General features: G+C 44.1%; 1 protein-coding gene across 1 annotated transcript in view; it reads left to right on the top strand.

Annotated features, from left to right (window-relative positions):
- The window catches only part of EEFSEC (eukaryotic elongation factor, selenocysteine-tRNA specific), a 202,818-nt gene that overhangs the window by 54,283 nt on the left and 131,683 nt on the right, over positions 1-16,852 (top strand). Inside the window, exons 3-5 of the mRNA XM_014516960.2 lie at positions 790-997; positions 8,371-8,467; positions 11,837-12,001. Of these exons, the coding sequence (XP_014372446.1) occupies positions 790-997; positions 8,371-8,467; positions 11,837-12,001 (470 nt within the window). The remainder of the gene's footprint in view (positions 1-789; positions 998-8,370; positions 8,468-11,836; positions 12,002-16,852) is intronic.

The following is a 16,852-nucleotide window of genomic DNA, read 5'->3' as shown; positions in this document are numbered from 1 at the left end:
GGGGGGCGGGGGGATGCCAGCCAGGGGGGCTTCTCCCACGGCTCCTCTGGCTGTACCTACCTCTGCCCCAGTGCAGGGAGCCACAGGAGAAGTTCCCGTGGCTGCCCTGCCTGGCCCCATCCCCCACCCAGCACCAGCCTTCCAGCACTTTAAAAGGAGGGCTGCTCTTCCCAGGGGCGCTTCTGAAACCTCCAAAACATTTCCAAAAAGTTTTGGATGGTTCTGTTTCGTTTCGGAGATGTTTCTGAGCCTTCCGTTTCATTTTGGATTCGGTGTTTTGGGTGCTGAAATGGGCTGAAACACCTTCAAAACAAAACGGCTGCCAAAATTTCTCACAGCCCTAGTAATCGGCATACCTTTCACTATAGCCTATTCATCTGGTTGTGTTGTGTTACCAAACTAGTTGAGACCCATATGCCTTAGGTTTATGCTGTGGTGAAGATCACTTATGCTTTTTCCAAGTTCTTAATGTGAAGCTGTCAATACGGAGCGTTAGCTAAACTTTAATAATACCATCAGGTTTCTTTGTATAGGCTCAGTTTTGTTCCATGGCAACTTAAATTTCCCTGAGTCTTCAAGTGACACTGAACAAAGCCATATGTTAGATTTTCACATTGCTTATGCATTTTTATTTATACATACAACATCTATTTATAATGTATACAAATAAGGTTTAGATATATAAAATATGCAAAGTTGTTTTTGTTTTTATTTTTAGAAAAATATTCTGGAAAGGTAGTCTCTAATCCTATAATGCTGACCTAATACTGATTCTGAATTCTCCTCCAGGTGCCCAGATTATTGATTTGATGATGCTTGTAATAGATGTGACAAAAGGGATGCAGACTCAGTCAGCAGAGTGCTTGGTGATTGGACAAATTGCTTGCCAGAAGATGGTAGTAGTTCTGAACAAAATAGATCTCCTTCCAGAGAGGAAGAGACAGGCTGCCATTGAGAAGATGACCAAGAAAATGCAAAAGACCTTGGAAAATACAAAGTAAGTTACCAGATATGTACTTTCATTGTAACAGTTGTTATGCTATGCTTGCTTACCCCTTAACAAACACTCCCAAAGTCTTCAGGGCTGGTCTTTATTAGACTGGACACAGGCACAAAGAGATCATTCACATGGATGACTAGAAAGAGGTTGAGATATTACAAAAATACAAATACAGCCTTAAATTTTGACCCACGTAAGATTCGCTTGAGTGATTGTTTTTTTGATGCCTAACTTAAGATGCCTCCATAGATGCATGTTTTTAAGGAGTAGGCATGTGGCTGTCTAGCACTGACCACAGCCAGTTAACAAGTTTTAAATACTCCAATCTTTGTCTACATTAGGTACTAACTGATGTTAAAAATATTATTTGTGTGGTAGCCCAGGGGTGGACAAGCTGTTGGTGTTATGGGCAGCCTCTAAGTGTGGCAAGCAGCAGATTTGAGGAGGGGAGAGGCAGCACAGTGGGCAGGTCAGGCAGGGAGCAGAAAACAGAACAGCACTCGGAAGGTATGGGGCTAATCTGTGGTGTGCCTGCCAGAAAGGTTAGCCACCACTGTGTTAGCTAATGCATTTAGTAAATGCAGCTCACTTCCTTAGTATATGTGAGGCCTTTTGCATTCTACGCTGAATGATGTTGTTACATTTTCCAGCTTTCATTGTAGCCGTTAAGGAACTCAAGGTAGCTTCTTTTTTTTCTTTTTTAAGTGTAATGTTATATGATACAAATTACTAAAAAATAAGTTTAGTTAATTGTTTTATATTAATTCAGCTCGTATCAAATAAATTCATAGTCCTCTGTAAGAGGAGACTTTTTCTTTAGCTTATGGGTTTATCACTGACTGCCATATGGAAGCCTTGTCAGCTGCAGAGAATGGGAAAAGAATAGAACGATGGACATCATATAAGGGAGAATATGGGATTTCTGTTTGGAAATTGTATTTGAAATTGGGGTGGTCCTTCTGGTACAATAAAAATAATCTGTTGAATTAAGTAATGCCTATAAGTGGAAAGAGACCCTTATATATGAATGTAATTTTTCTGTGAGGCCAGAAGATATTTTATAGGGAGAGAAGCTGAAGCACAAATGGGTGAAGCATTTTGCCCAAGGTCGTGCTGCAGAAGGAACTCTGATTCATAGTTATCCAACTGGTAAATCAAGGCTTGTTTTGCAAGAGTGCCAAGTAGGATCACAAGTAGATTGGGCATATGAAAGTGAGGTTTTTCATCGTGCAAGAGGAGCAAGGATAGCTCTGTTGCATAAAGCACCTCATGTTTAACTTATTTTGATGGCAGGATGGTGTCCTTGTTCAGCTAAACAATCTAGAAATCTTACTGTGTTTTATCAGCTTCTCTATTCTTCTGTGGCTTGTTTCCTTTTGATCAGTACAGCATAGAGGTCACTGCCAGAGGAGGCAAACTTCTTACTGTGTACTTAGTGGAGAGACAAAATTCTACAACTTTCAACTCTCCTTCATGGTTGCTGATTGAGGGCAAACAAATATAAAGCCACTTTTTTTCCCCTGTCATGTAGGATGATAAACTCCTGCCCCACTTCTTTTAACAGACACCTGCAGCTTGATCTGAGAACACTTAAATGCTTTAAATTCCTGTGTCCCTGCCTGGGGGGGGTTCATAGTTCTACCTTTGCTTCTTCCATTTGCAGTTAATGCAGTGAGACTGCGAAACTGAGGAACAACCTTAATGTGAAGTTAAAATTTTTACCTCGTGGTTTTCCTATCATTATGTTTTATTAATTACTGCTAAGGTTGTACATATATTATCCTTAAACAGAAATGAAAATTATATTTCAATTTTTGCTTATTTCACTCATTTCTGAAAATAAATTTATACTCAGTGCAGATCAGTAAAATTTGAGAAATTAATGGTTTTTATTAATTTGGCTTTTATCTTCGCAAGCTAATGAAATGCTAGCAAAGTGACATAATAAACCTTTATTTTATTCAGTCTGAACTAAAGTGGGGTTACTGCTGCCTTAGTGGTTGCAGATTAAGTCCAAGAGTTTAAGGCAAATACAGGGAAGATGACCTTTCTAGTGACATGTTATAAAATGAGGGTGTCAAACTCCGTCTGGCTCCAGAGGCTGGGTGAGTGTTACTGGGCTGGTTTGTGGCCTGGACTGAGATGATACCCCATGCAGCATTTGCAGTGTTGGGTTCAGAACTGCATGCCACGCACGGCACGTGCTGGCCTAAGGGCTTGCTGTGCACGTGGCATGCAGGGCCAACCTGGGGCATATTTTGCTCTCTGTGTAGGCTGGACCTGGTGCTGCAGGCAGGACAAGGGGTTGGTCCAGGGCACTGCATGCAGCCCAGACCTTGAACCCCATATGCCGTGTGCAGCACTCTGTCTAGTAGGGGTGTGCGAAGCAGGCCCTATTCGATTCGGATTTGGCCCGAATCAGGGACAGTGATTCGATTAATTGATTCAGATCACTGTCCCTGATTCGATTCAGCCAAATCCGAAACTGAATATTTGATGCTGATTTGGACATAAACACAGCTTTAAAAGTTTTTTCTACATACATTGAGGCATGGTTCAGGATTGCTGCGATGCTGGGGTGCATGGAGCTTCCCACAGGAGTGTGGGGGGGCCCTCCACATGCTCGGCAGTGAACCCGGAAGTGGACAGGACGTACTTCCTGGTCTGCTGGGGAGTGTGCTGGGGGGCCATGGGGGGATCACGGGTGCCCCCCACCCACCCAGGAGGCACCAGTCACCGAGCCGGAGGGCCATGGGTGGGGGGGCCAGCACGCTTCCCGGTGGACTGGGAAGTGGACCAGGAGTGCTTCTAGTCCACTTCCAAGTCTGCTGCCAAGCGCGCTTGGGAGCCCCTCACGCTTCTGAGGGACACTCTATGCACCCCAGCATCACAGTATTCACAAGCCCCAGCTACCTAGAGGTATGTAGCAAAAACATTCAAAGCTGCATCTATGTCCAAATTGCCAAATCTCTCTGAATTGATTTGGAGCATTATGATTTGATTCAGAGAGATTAAAAGGTTCTCTGATTCGATTCTGATTCAGAGATTTGGCCACCAAATCAGGCTGAATCTCCACCGAATCAAACCAGGGACCAAAGCTTTGCACAGCCCTACTGTCTTGCCTGTGTGTGCCCCATGCTGGCTGCACATGCACAGCGAGCCCCAGAGCCAGTGTGTGGTTCTGGACTGGCTGCATTTGCTGCACACAACACAGGGGATCAGTCTGGGATGCATGCTGCATGTTGTGTTCTGCTGGCTCTGCACTGCAGTTCAGGTATAGCCCCAGAGCTAGCACATACAGGCCAAGTACAGACAGTCAAAAAGCCAGAGTCTGAATTGATTCAGTCATTGCAGGTAGTCTAAGCTGCAGAGATTGAACTGATTAGCAAATGAATGCACATTCATTTTTGATTCAGAAGTTGGAGGGGGGGCAGTGACATGCTGGTGCCTTGCCCCTGCCCATTCTGTTGCCCCTCACTGACAAGCCACATCCCACCCCCAGCCCTGCTGCTGCCCCTCACTCCCTGCCCACAGCCCCTGCCAGCCCTGCTAGTGCCCCTTACTCCAGACCCGCAGCCCCTGCCCCCCAGCCTTGCCAGTGCCCCTCATTCTCAACCTGCTACCCAGGCCAAGCAGCTCTTGCATTGTGCACTCGCTCTCTCTTTCTCTATCTCTTGCATGCGTGCCAGAGCCGATGCAGGGAGCAGATGCCCCCGACAGCCAATCGGCTTGCCTGCTGCTCTCATCCCGGAGCAGCCAGACCTGGACAGCAGAAAATCTGGACATTTCCTCTTATTTTAAAAACCCACCCAGATGCAACACAGGGGCCCAAAAAAGAGGACATGTCCAGGAAAATCCAGACATATGGTAACCCTAGCCTGTAGTGGCTCAAGATAGAAGCATGCTTGCCAGCCACTGCCAAAGGGGAGGGAAAAGAGAAAGCCCTCCAAGACTTTCCTCCCCTCCCTGCTGGCATGGCAGGGGCATGGCCAGGCTCTGTTGGGGTGGGGGTGGGGAGTGGCATCAAATTCATAAAACTTGAACAAGAATGGTTCTTTGTAAAACTATAAACTAAGTAGCTATAAACACAGCATGGGCTGTGTGTTCACTTCCTCTTCCTGCTGCCCCTGAGGTCTCTGGGATTTGCAGTTCAGAATCAGAACAAGCAGGACTGTGCAGTCACTACTTCTTCCTGCTTCCAGGTGTCTCTGAGATTTGTAGTCTGCAGTATCAGCCAGCAGGAAGTAAGCTGGCAGGGCAGCTCTGTACTTGGGAGAAAGCAAGTTTAACCCCTCCCCCCCGCCCTGGGCCCAGAGCCCAGCCAAGGTTTGCCTGGGGGGCTGGGGTGGGAGACAGTGAGCCAGCCCTCACTGCTCCAGCTAGGGAGCAGAGGGGCAGGGCCAGCCCTGCTCTCTGGAGCAGACAGCCCAGCCCAGCCCAGCCCAGCCCAGCCCAAGGCTGAAAAGCATGCCAGGGGACTCTGATTTAACTAAAAACAGGAAGGGGTTTGGGACAGAAGTTTAATAAACCGGTTTGACCTAAATCAGTTAAGTCTGATACTACATTCAATCAGGTTTATCCAGTTTCAGCCATTTTGAAACTGGTTTATGTGCACTGAACTTCTGTTCTGTTACAGGTTTAAACCAGTTTCTGATCACTTAAACTGGTTTATGTGTAATTTCTGTCCCTAGCTACAGTGTGTGTCGAGGGGGAAAGGGGGGAGGCACGGCTTGTGCCTGAGGTCAGTCCAGTGACCTATGGACTGGTTCATATGGCTCCATAGGTCCTATGTTTGACACTCCTGTTATAAAACATTCAACCACCTAACCATGAAAAGGTTGGTTATGGTCAGATCTGTATTCATAAATCTGAATTCATAAATTTGGAAGGAAACCAGAATCTTTTCACAGGTGCTTCCTCACCCTAAATTCACATGCTGTTTTAACTCACTCTTTTCTTGATAGCCTGGGAACACATATAACCCTTTAAAACCCTTTTAGTGTACCATGGGAGTCAGCCAGCTATGTCAAACTGAGAGAGCAGTGGGTTCTAGTTATGATGACATCCTCACTGCAAATGTCCAGGTTGCAGCCCCCTGCTGTTTTAAAGCAGCATCCTCTCAGTTCTAATGCACCAGCTGATTTCAACAGCTGTGGTTCCACCTGCCAAGAGGTGGTCTGTCTTAATATTTCTAAAGGAAGCTGTTTGAACTGTGACTTCCAGAATGGCCATTTACCAGATGTGTCTGTGTATTGCCTACCTGCAGAAAAAAATGTATATTTGGATGTCTGTGCTGTGCTTTATGAAGTTGTAAAAACTATCGCTGTCCTAGGGTTGACCTAAAGTACCAGCCCCACTGTAACGCAGACATACTTTCTGTCTTGACAGCTTCTTTCCTACTCTCAACTCTGAATGATGAAGCAGAGGTGATTGAAGCTAGTTTTGCATTTCCAAGCTACTTTTATATATGAGGAACCTGGTAAAACCATTTGGCAGTTTGCCTTAAGCCTCACATGCTTGTGCATGGTCGTGGGGGAAAGTGAAGGATTTTGGGCCCTTTCCATGCTAAGGCTGGAAACCTGTTACAGCAAATTAAAAATGCATTTGCTAGCATGGTTACATCTCCAGTTGCAGGGTGGACAGAGCCTTAGACCTGGGCAGCATTTACAGCTACTGTCAGGCAACTTTACAGGAATCCAGGTTCCTTGGTCAACTAGCCTTTATTTTTGTCTGGCAGAGGTTGATGTAGTTTGTAGTAAGTCATATGTTTAGAGAAGCAGCTGGCAACCTTTCAGAACCACAGGCTGGAACAAGCTGGCTCAGCTCTGAGGTGGGTCAGCGTTCTGATCCAGCTGTGCTTTCTCTCCACTCCTCAGCAGCCTCTAGCCCTGGTGCAGCTCGATGCCATCTGGCGCTAGCACAGGTGAAGCCCCCCACTCTGCCAGAACACTGCTGAAGTCCCCCCTGCTCCCCTTTGGCAGTCTGCAATCCAGATTTGGCCATATGTTGCTGACCACTGTGTCAGAGGAAGGCAGTTACATCTGGGCCTCATTGTACTCAAACACTTCCAAAAGTAGCACATGTCACCTCTAGCTTGTCAGTTATATGGGAGACCTGGGAAGGCGAGGTGACACCTGTTTCAGTATTGTTTATTCGTTAAAATGTGTTGCCCCAAAACGTTGGGAAATTCAGTTATTTTTATCCAAAAGCTAGAATTCTCACTGCATGTCTTTCTCATCCGTGTCTATGGAAGACTCAGCTTTATGGCACATGAGCAAAAAAATGCTATTTATATTGGATTACTGTTTGACCATTACATGACTTTCCTTTACAGAAGTTATCATTCTCTCTTTATCAATGCACTATTTTCTCTAGTTCTTGCCCTTTTGAGATTGAAAATCTAAAAATTAGTTAGAAGACAGTAGGGAGAGGGGTAAAAATCACTGACTTTTGGCCCATGTATATAGTAAATTGAATACTTAGAAAACTGAGCACCTAAATGTTTTTTTCTCTCTCCTGCTTTTATTGTCATGTTTTGCTAACCATTGTGATGCTGGAGGGTGTGGGTTGTTTGTTTTAGAGACTCTAGTTTCTTTTTAAAAGTTTGAAAGAGTAGTCATAAGTGAGTTGTTAGCTCAGAAAGCCAATCATTTGCATCTCACAAAGCATAGCATTCAAAATTAGGTAATGATTGAAAGACTTCTCTATAATAGAGGGCTGAAGAATATAATTGGTCCAAAGGAAGCATTACATTGAGGGGGTGAATTGGGAAGTAAGCTCAAAATTTTGCCTACTTCAGTTAGCAAAAGATGTTCATTAGATGGATATTATCAACATTTGGAGTCAGAGTTCATATTCCCTGATATGAGAAAAAGCAGAGCTCACTTAAGATTTCAGGCTGTCTACACACTCAGACAGGCATCGCTTCACTTCACTGTCCTAACTCTGCTTCACATTTTGAAGCTTCTTCTTGCAACCATGTCATTGAGGAGGGTTGTTTTTTCAATGAAAGTTTAGAATCCAGAGCACAATATGCCAGTCTCCAGGAAGAAAAGGGGCTAACTCACGTAGCCATCACAGAGCAGCCCAATTTGGCTCCTGCTTAAAACTGATTTAACAGAAATCTTACTCTTTACTGCCTAACCAAATAAGACAGTTAGACAATAAGTTTTAAAGCTTTAGTAAATTCAAAGGCATCAATAATACAGTCCCAGAAGAAAATGCCTGTAATTAACTATCGTTGAACTAGATAAATCAATAGCCAGGGCAATTTCCTCATCTCTTTTGACAGATGAAGCTTTTGTTATTTTCCCTTTCTTGCATGTGCAAGGGACTTGAAGTCTCATGATGGGATTCTTTTTCTCTTTCAGGTTCCATGGGTGTCCTATTGTTGCGGTGGCAGCTAAACCTGGTGGACCAGAAGCCCCAGAGACTGTGAATCCACTAGGTGTTTCTGAATTAATTGAGGTACATGCCATAAAAAAGAAGGGCATTGTAGTATACTTCTTGAAGTCTGTTAGTGTTTACTGTAATACCATTTAATACTAATGTACTCATGTATTCATGTGGGAGTTTGAAGGAATCCCATTCTGTGCCTCACATTCTCTTGGAATCCATTCTAATTAAATGGACAAGTCAGGGCTCTGAGGCCTCAGAATTGACTTGTACCAAGCTCTGTTTTAGTGCTTATGAACAGCCACTTGCTAACAAGCAACCACTGAACAAGTACCTGGGTTATTATAATAAATTAAATTAAATTAAATTAAAACATTTGCTAGATCCATGGAAACTGTCTTTTTATAAATTCCTAAAAAGTTAAATTTAAAAGATCATGATGTTGTCAAGTCAAGCATTTAAAAATCAGAAAGTCTGGGCAGCTTAGTTTAGCCTCCTCTAGCACATGTATTATGAAGCAGTTTTCAGTTATACAATCACATGCTGTTTTTTTCCAAAAGTCTCTGTCTCACTAAGTGCAGAGGATGCATGGTACCTAGTTAATGAGAAGCTAGTCATTGTTTGTTTTAGTCTCATTATTCATTTGGGTCCCCTTGCTTTATTTACCTCATGCTATTTAAAGTCAGTTCAGACAATGATTTGTGTCTGACTTCTTTATGGAACTCATCATTATTGCATCTTGAGGGTTAACTGTTGTTGGAAGCTCATTTTAAGCTGCTTGGTATCTGATTTTTCAATAGGAAGGCAGGGTAGATTTGCACCTTATAGACTAACCATAGTAGATAGTGATATACAGCAAAAGCTGTGTTAACCGGCACTGTATTAGCTGGAAAACTCTATTAACCGGCATCCGAGGGACCCAGCAAAAGCAAAACCAGAAGTACCACTTTTGGGTTTCACCGCTGCGAGCAGAGTTTTTCTTTGCCATTTCTTCAGCCCATGGCCCAGGGCAAAGTAGCCTGCGCAGGGCCCTCCTCCCTGTCCCCCAGCACACTGACGCCGGGGAGTGCACCAGAGGGTGCACATTTGATTAACCAGAATATTTGATTAAGCGGCATCTCCCATTCCCAGGGGATGCCAGATAACGGAGCTTTTACTGTATATAGCTCAAGCTTTTGTGAACCGAAGCTCCGCTGGGGTCATGCAATGCCTCCAGTTGAAACTGTGAATGCTCGCCACCTCTGCTAATCACACCACAGGATATCTATCTGGGCACTCTGAAAGTCAGGAATAGTCAGGGATTGTCTGAAAAGTTTGCCTTAGGTGACTTGTCTAGTAGGGGTGTGCGAAACAGGCCGTGTTCAATTCGGATTTGGATTTGGCCTGAATCAGGGACAGTGATTCGATCTGTTGGTTCGGATGACTGTCCCCGATTTGATTCAGCAGAATCTGAAGATCCAATGCTGATTCGGAGAGTCAGCAATTTGGCCATAGACACAGCTTTAAATGTTTTCTCTACATACCTTGAGGTACCAGGCATGGCTCATGAACGTGCGATGCTGGGGCGGATGGAGCGACCCACAGGAGTGCGGGGGGGCCCCCGCGTGCTCGGTGGTGGACCCGAAGTGGACTGGATTTACTTCTGGTCCACTTGTGAGCCTGCTGGGGAGCATGCTGGGGGGCCCCTCCACACCCCCTCTGGCTTGGCAATTGGCTGTGTGGGGACCCCAGGTGCCCCCCCAGACCCAGGAGCCACCAGTCACCGAGTTGGGGGCGGGCCCCTAGCGTGCTCCCCAGTGGACCCAGAAGTGGACCGGAAGTACTTCTGGTCCACTTCCGGGTCGCTGGTGAGCACGTTGGGGACCCCCCCCGTGTTCCCGTGGGATGTTTCATCCGCCCCAGCATCGCAGCGTTCATGAACCACCTGGTACCTCGAGGCATGTTAAAAAAAACAAACAAACCCCACAAACAAGCCCCCCCTCCCACTCCTTCCCAAAAATTTTAAGCTGTGTCTATGTCCAAATTGCTGAATGTTTCTGGATCAGTGGGTTTTGATTTGATTCGGAGAGAGTAAAGGGTCTCCTGATTTAGATTTGTTTTCGGAGATTCAGCCACTGAATCGGGTCGAATCTCCACCAGATCGAATCAGGGTCTGAAGCTTCGCACAGCTCTGTTGTCTAGCAGCACTTAGTTACACTGTGGCAAAAGCCGAGATAGAATCAAGTTTCTTTTGGGGAGCATTTAACTGATTTGACCATGTTCTCTTGTGTAATCATCTACCTCATTCATTACACAACTTCCCCTCCCTGCATAAAATGAAGGAGACTCCTGCAGACAATTCTGCTTTGCTGCACAGCTGTGATATATTCCTAGGATAGATCCTTCCTGGCAAAAATTGTGCAGAAGAGCAAAAGGTGTATTCCTGACAGACAAGCCACTTCCATAGTGTTAAAAAGGTTGTTGGCAAAGGACACACCCACATTACAAACCAAACTGCATTATTTGGGCATAACTGCTGCTCGAGGAAGTCCTACTAGTATTGGAAGAGCAGGCAAGTGCTGTTCCAGTTATTGGCCTATCCTCCATCCTTTCACATGAGCAACTCAGTCATGACTGGCCATCCCTGTCTTTGTAGCCTTTTATAAGCAGGTACTAACAGCAGTTCCTGTGATGGGGACAAGGATCAAAGAATTCTTTTCTCTTTGGACTTGAGACAAGATTTGAACTAGTTCACCTGAACTAATATTAGCTAGGTGGCCACAGGCAACAATAATTAATGTCTTCTCTCCTTTCTGATATATGTTTTAACAACTATTTTGCTTGTTTGCAATGCAGTGAAATTTGAGTCATGGTAAAATCTTAACCGGATCTGGATGAAGATGTTACTTTTGAGAGAGAGCTATTTTTATCCTTTAAAAAATGTTAATGTAAATCTTAAAGTCTGATTTGAAATCTTGCCTTTTGGCAGTTTGATATTTCTTCCAGGATAGAAACAGGGATGGGTTTTCTTGAGCATTTAAAAATCTTTCAAGAAGTCACTGTTCTTGAAATCAGAGAAGCGAGAATAGTAAAGTGCAGCATAAAATTGCACTGTTTTGTTTTTTTAGTGTAGGAGAGCAAGATTTTTTTTATTCATCCTGTCTTGCTTCACTGTTTATACTGAGTTTGCAGCAATTTTATCTCAACCCAGTTTTGCTAACCAAGCTGAATGTGCAGCCCAAAATCTTTCTAAGGCAGAAAATCAAGCTCATCCTGCTGCAAAGTGTACCTCTCCTCTATAATGTGCCCAGTTAATTTGACATTGGTCCGTTCCAAGCTTGTCTGAGGACTCCTTAAATCAGTAAAACTGTAAGCTAGTTGAATCTATCCTTGGCCTTCCACTCTTTCATTCCTGTCATGACATTTCACCTATACATGGTGCTGCTTTTGTCTGTCTTTCAGGTCCTGAAGTCTCAGGCTTACCTGCCATCAAGAGATCCCTCTGGACCCTTCCTTATGGCAGTTGATCACTGTTTCTCTATCAAGGGTCAAGGCACAGTGATGACAGGGACTATTCTCACTGGCTGTGTTAGCCTAGGTGATAATGTGGAGATTCCCGCCCTGAAGGTGAGTGTCTCATTTCCACCCTTCCCATCCCCCAGTTCCACAACAGAGAGGGGGATGGACGGACGACTCTCAATAAGGAAAAAACATACCCTTTTCTCTTTAATTTGTCCTTTTATTTCCTAAGTTTCCTCTTTACATGTTGCTTGGGAACAGCCCAGCCTGAACAGGCAAATATGTTGGAAACAGAATTAATCATTTTGTGAAAGCAGTGCAACTTGTAACATGGTGTTGTCAAAAGCCTTGTTGTTTCACTTGTAAGGGAAAAGGAAAGCCAAAGGCAAGATTTAAATTTTGAGGTTTGGGAAAGAGAAGAGCATATTTAATAATACAGGGCAGCCCAAAAAAGTCAAACCTCCACACTCGCATGACACTAAGTTTAAGTAGGTAGAATGGGACTGAGAAGGCTGAGGTTATTGCACATTAGCTGTACAACCTCAGGGAGGCGAAGGGAGTGCACTTGAATCTGTATCCTAAGGTAGGAGTGCCTGAAGATCCAGCAGTATGCTCTGGACTTGAGTGTATTCAGGGTAATTGGGTACTGTAGAAATTAAGTGCTTTTTATAATAATTTGAGTTGACAGTTTGTTTCTTTCCTGCAAATTATTGTTCTGATAGCAGAATTAAATAACAGAGGTACACGTGTATAATATAGTCAGTAGCATAAAGCAAAATTATAGGAAGGGAGAGGGGGAGCTGAGCGACTAGTAGGGGCATGATAACTCCTTATATAAATTTCTTCACATTCAGAAATGAATTGTCCTTCCTTAGTGACCCTCTCATATGAACTATTTCAATGTCCGTTTTTCACTTGCAAAGAAAAAGTATGTAGCTGACCGTTAGCTGGAAGTGAATGCTGGACAGTATATTTTCAGAAGATTTATTCTTTTTACAATAGTGATAGAACAGTGTGTGCGGGCCGGGAGTGACCCGGGCCCCTTTTCGCGCTGCACACGGGCTGTGGCCAGCAGCCCGGGCACGCGGGGGCGGAGAGGGAAGGCCTTCGAGCTGGAATTAGGCACAGAGGCCTATCGGTAGTTTTAAAGATTGTTTACTTACACCGAGATGGCAGTGGTGCAGGCTGGAAAACTTGCTTAAGTTGCGGTTACAGACAGGAAAGAAGAGAGGCGGACAAGAGTTCTAGACTCGTGAACTCTAGCCCAATCTGGCTGAAGGCTCTGAACACGCGAGCCCGTCGTGTCAACCGAAGAAAATACTCGTCCGAAAGAGCTCTGAATAAACTCACACGAAGTTTGCTAGGCTCCGTGGGTCCGGTTCTTTTGCGCGCAGGAAGGGATACATCTAGGAATCTATCGGCGACGGGGAGAGGCTAGAGGCTGATCAGACCTCTGTTGCCTGCTTGAAATGCACTGGGTCCGTAAGGATCCGCAGCGCTTAGAGATCTTCACACAGCGTGAAGTCTCCTCCTCCCGGTGTTCGTGGAGTCCTCCAACTTGGGCGGAAACCACTCAAGCCTCTTATACGGCTAGCAAGCCAATCACTAGCCGCCACGTGTGAATAATTTAGAACTGGCCAATAATGGGACTTGAATTAGGATACAAATGGCGGGAACTCTTTGCAACGAGCATCTCTGTGCTGCAACAAAGAAATGGACCCTGCAAAGAAAGCTTCAAATTGGCGGGAAATTCTCCCTTGCACCGGGGTTCTCTTTTGCAGCAGAAAACTCCACCGTGCAAGGAAGCGATAATTTAGCGGGGACAATTTAGCAGTGCCGAAGCACACAAAAACAAAAATCACACCCTTTGGGTTGTGACACAGTGTACAATTCAGACTTCACAACTGAATATGAACTGCTATATCTGAAAGAAATTGCATTTTGGATGATCTCTAATCCAAAAATTTATTGGCTCCAGAAAAATGAGAATAATTCTGGATAAATACATTTGAGAATTCCATCATGTGATTTTGGACAATATGTAAAATACCCAAAATACAAAATGCATTGAATAATTTGAACATTATTTTATCATCTTTATTTGGAGAGGTAGGTAATAGGAAAGTTTTTAATGAGATTTTGGGGTCATAGGCAGAAAGAGGGTGTCAGAGGAAATAGAGGAGGAGAGTGGCTCTTGAACCAACAGGGTGAGACACTGGGGAGAAATGAAATGGGCGAAGCTCTGGATGAGTAGTGGGGGGAGGCAGAAGACAAACCACTTTGCATTTAGCAATGTGAAGCAGCTGACTAGGGTTAATTAATCTTTGTACTAGCTTGCATCAGTAACGCTCCATGGAGGCAAAGCATGACTTTCCTCTGTCTTGTCCGGTGATTGTCACAGTTACTACTCTGCTGATACTACCCTCAGGAGGTGCTGGTGTTGAGTGTTGGTATTCATTCCCATTTTACAGATAAGGGAGCTGAGGCACAGAGAAAGGAAATCTGTGTGTACTGCACTTATTCACTCTTGCTTGCCCATGTCAGACTGGGCTAGGATACCTATAAAAGGTCAAACCTTTCTCAGGCCTACAAGGTAATAGAGGAAGCACATTTCACAACACACTGAGGTTTGTGACTCTTACTGACCTTTATTTGCCCTGACCCTATGGTAACTGAGATTGACAGCCGGTGCCCACTGGGCATATAGGGACATTGCAAACCAGCTGCTTTTTAAATTTAAGGAACCCTCTCACCAAATAAAGTGGCATCACTCCAGTTCTACTAATGGACTTCGACATCTCTGACCGCTTGAACCTGCACAAAGGAGGGACACAGCAATTAAAAATAAACAGTGACATTCTCAAACGCCCAAGCTTGCTCTGATTGAGGCCAAGCGCACCAGCAGTGCATGGATTCCTTTACGCTCTTGCCTATGTAAATTGCCATCTGGGGTTGATTATCTGTACGGCAAAGAGAAAAATTGTGTGCGTGTGTGTGTGTGTGTGTGTGTTTGGCAAAAAGCTTTAACACAGCAAACAGTTCTCCAGCCAGACAATTTAGTACCATTTGTTCGATAACACTTGAAATCCACCTTGAAGAGCATGAACTTAGGATTTCTGCCATGAAAACATAACATCGGCAGAATTCTCATGGTCCCTTGGGATGACTCCACTGGTGGTTAGATCACCACCCTCTTGTGGTTTCTTAACTAGAGCAGTTTACGGGATGTGACATTTCTGCTCCTATCCTAACGAGAAAAAACTCCTCCAAATTTTAGGGGCTGAGGTTTTTATTTGCAATATCCATTCACTTCAGGAGGATGATTACTTAGTAAAATAAAACGTTGAACATATTGTTTAAGTATACTATAAGGATTTGCCTGAAGCCAAAAAGGGCCATTAAAAATCCCTGTGTCACTTTGTAAAAGCACTTTACAATTTATTAATTGGAAAGAGCATGGTTATCATGGACTTCATTACCTATCTAGGAAAACTGAGGGATGGATTATTGTTCTTTGTGTGGAGCCAGAGTAAGTAGTGGACCCAACAAAGAATCCAGGTCTCCTGATTCTCATTTGTGGATTTTGGACCAAAGTTGTTTCCAGTATCATTAGTACTTATGTTATGTATTTACTTGTACCATCTCTTCCATTTTGCCCTCCTCAGTAGCAAGAGCTGAATAATATATATTTCATTACAACCTTTTCAGTACTGGCACCAATAACTGAATATGCCACTTTAATAGTATCATTCAGTCCCTTCCCCTATAGACTCTCATGCTGTTTATCTCTTTATTTGGTACTGGTGCCTTCACTGGTTCTGTCAGTATGAAGGTCTTGTCTCACTAGAGGAAACTCCTCAGTGGCTTCAGCCTCTCATTTGACACTTACCTCTTCCATATTGTAGGAACTGAAAATATTGCCCACAGCAGTAAAAAGTTAACACCTTGAGGGACAACCAGGTTATGGTCCCTCCCTGCTGTCTGCATAGGTGAGACAGGGCAATCCCTGCATAGAAGAATGAATGGATGTTGATTCAGCACAAATTCCGGAAATGGACACAGTCCTGGGCAGAACACTTTAGTCTCCTTGGATGTTCCTTCACTGAACTTGGAGCAGCTGTCCTTAAATGACAAGAACTTTAAAAACCCACCTGAAGGCAAAATTGCAAAACAAGACATCCTCTACAGGCTGGATTGCATTAATCATAGTCTCAACAGGTACTATACTTATCCATTACTATTTGTTAACTCCAGTGTCCCTCAAGGTAACTGTTTTGTTCTTCTCAGTTCTTCTCTTCCTATCAACTCACTCTTTACCTCTTTTAGCAGCATCCACTCCCCCTGTCCTTTCCCCTTCTGTATAACACCCTCTCTTTCTGCCAGCCCTTTCATAGTGTCTGACAAAGTAGGTTGTTGCCTCTAAGAGCTCACGCATCTCCAAGTTCATTTCCAAGGCCCTTTCCCTTTGGCAGGAAGGTCATTCTCAGCATGAAGTTTGCAGATGAGGACTTTTATTAGACCAACCCAAATGGTTGGAGAATAGTTATTAAGCAAGCTTTTGGGTTCAAAAACCTTTGAACCTGAAAGGTTGCTTAATAACTTTTCTCCAACCATTTGGGTTGGTCTAATAAAAGATATCAAATTCACCCAAGGAACCTTGTCTGCCTATATCCTTAGACCAACATGGCTACAACCTAAACCCCTGCAGATGAGGACTTTGCATTTAACTGGCACTGGTAGCAAATTTTGATATACAGACTGCTGCAACTGTGCAAAGCTTTATCAATAAGGTGCCAGTGCACTACAGAGACTAAATTGAACTATGTTGGCTAAAGGCAAGTTGTTTTCCAAAGCTTTCTTAGGCAGCTCTGAGTGCTACTGAAACCATTTCCAGGGTCATCACCATTTACCACTGCAGTAACTGATGTTTTTCAGGGTATGTAACGCTGTGTACACACT

This window comes from Alligator sinensis, unplaced genomic scaffold (genome assembly GCF_000455745.1).
Source record: "Alligator sinensis unplaced genomic scaffold, ASM45574v1 scaffold839_1, whole genome shotgun sequence".
Lineage (NCBI taxonomy): Eukaryota > Metazoa > Chordata > Crocodylia > Alligatoridae > Alligator > Alligator sinensis.
The sequence above is the reverse complement of the archived record's forward strand: the minus strand, read 5'-3'. Positions and strand labels throughout refer to the sequence as shown.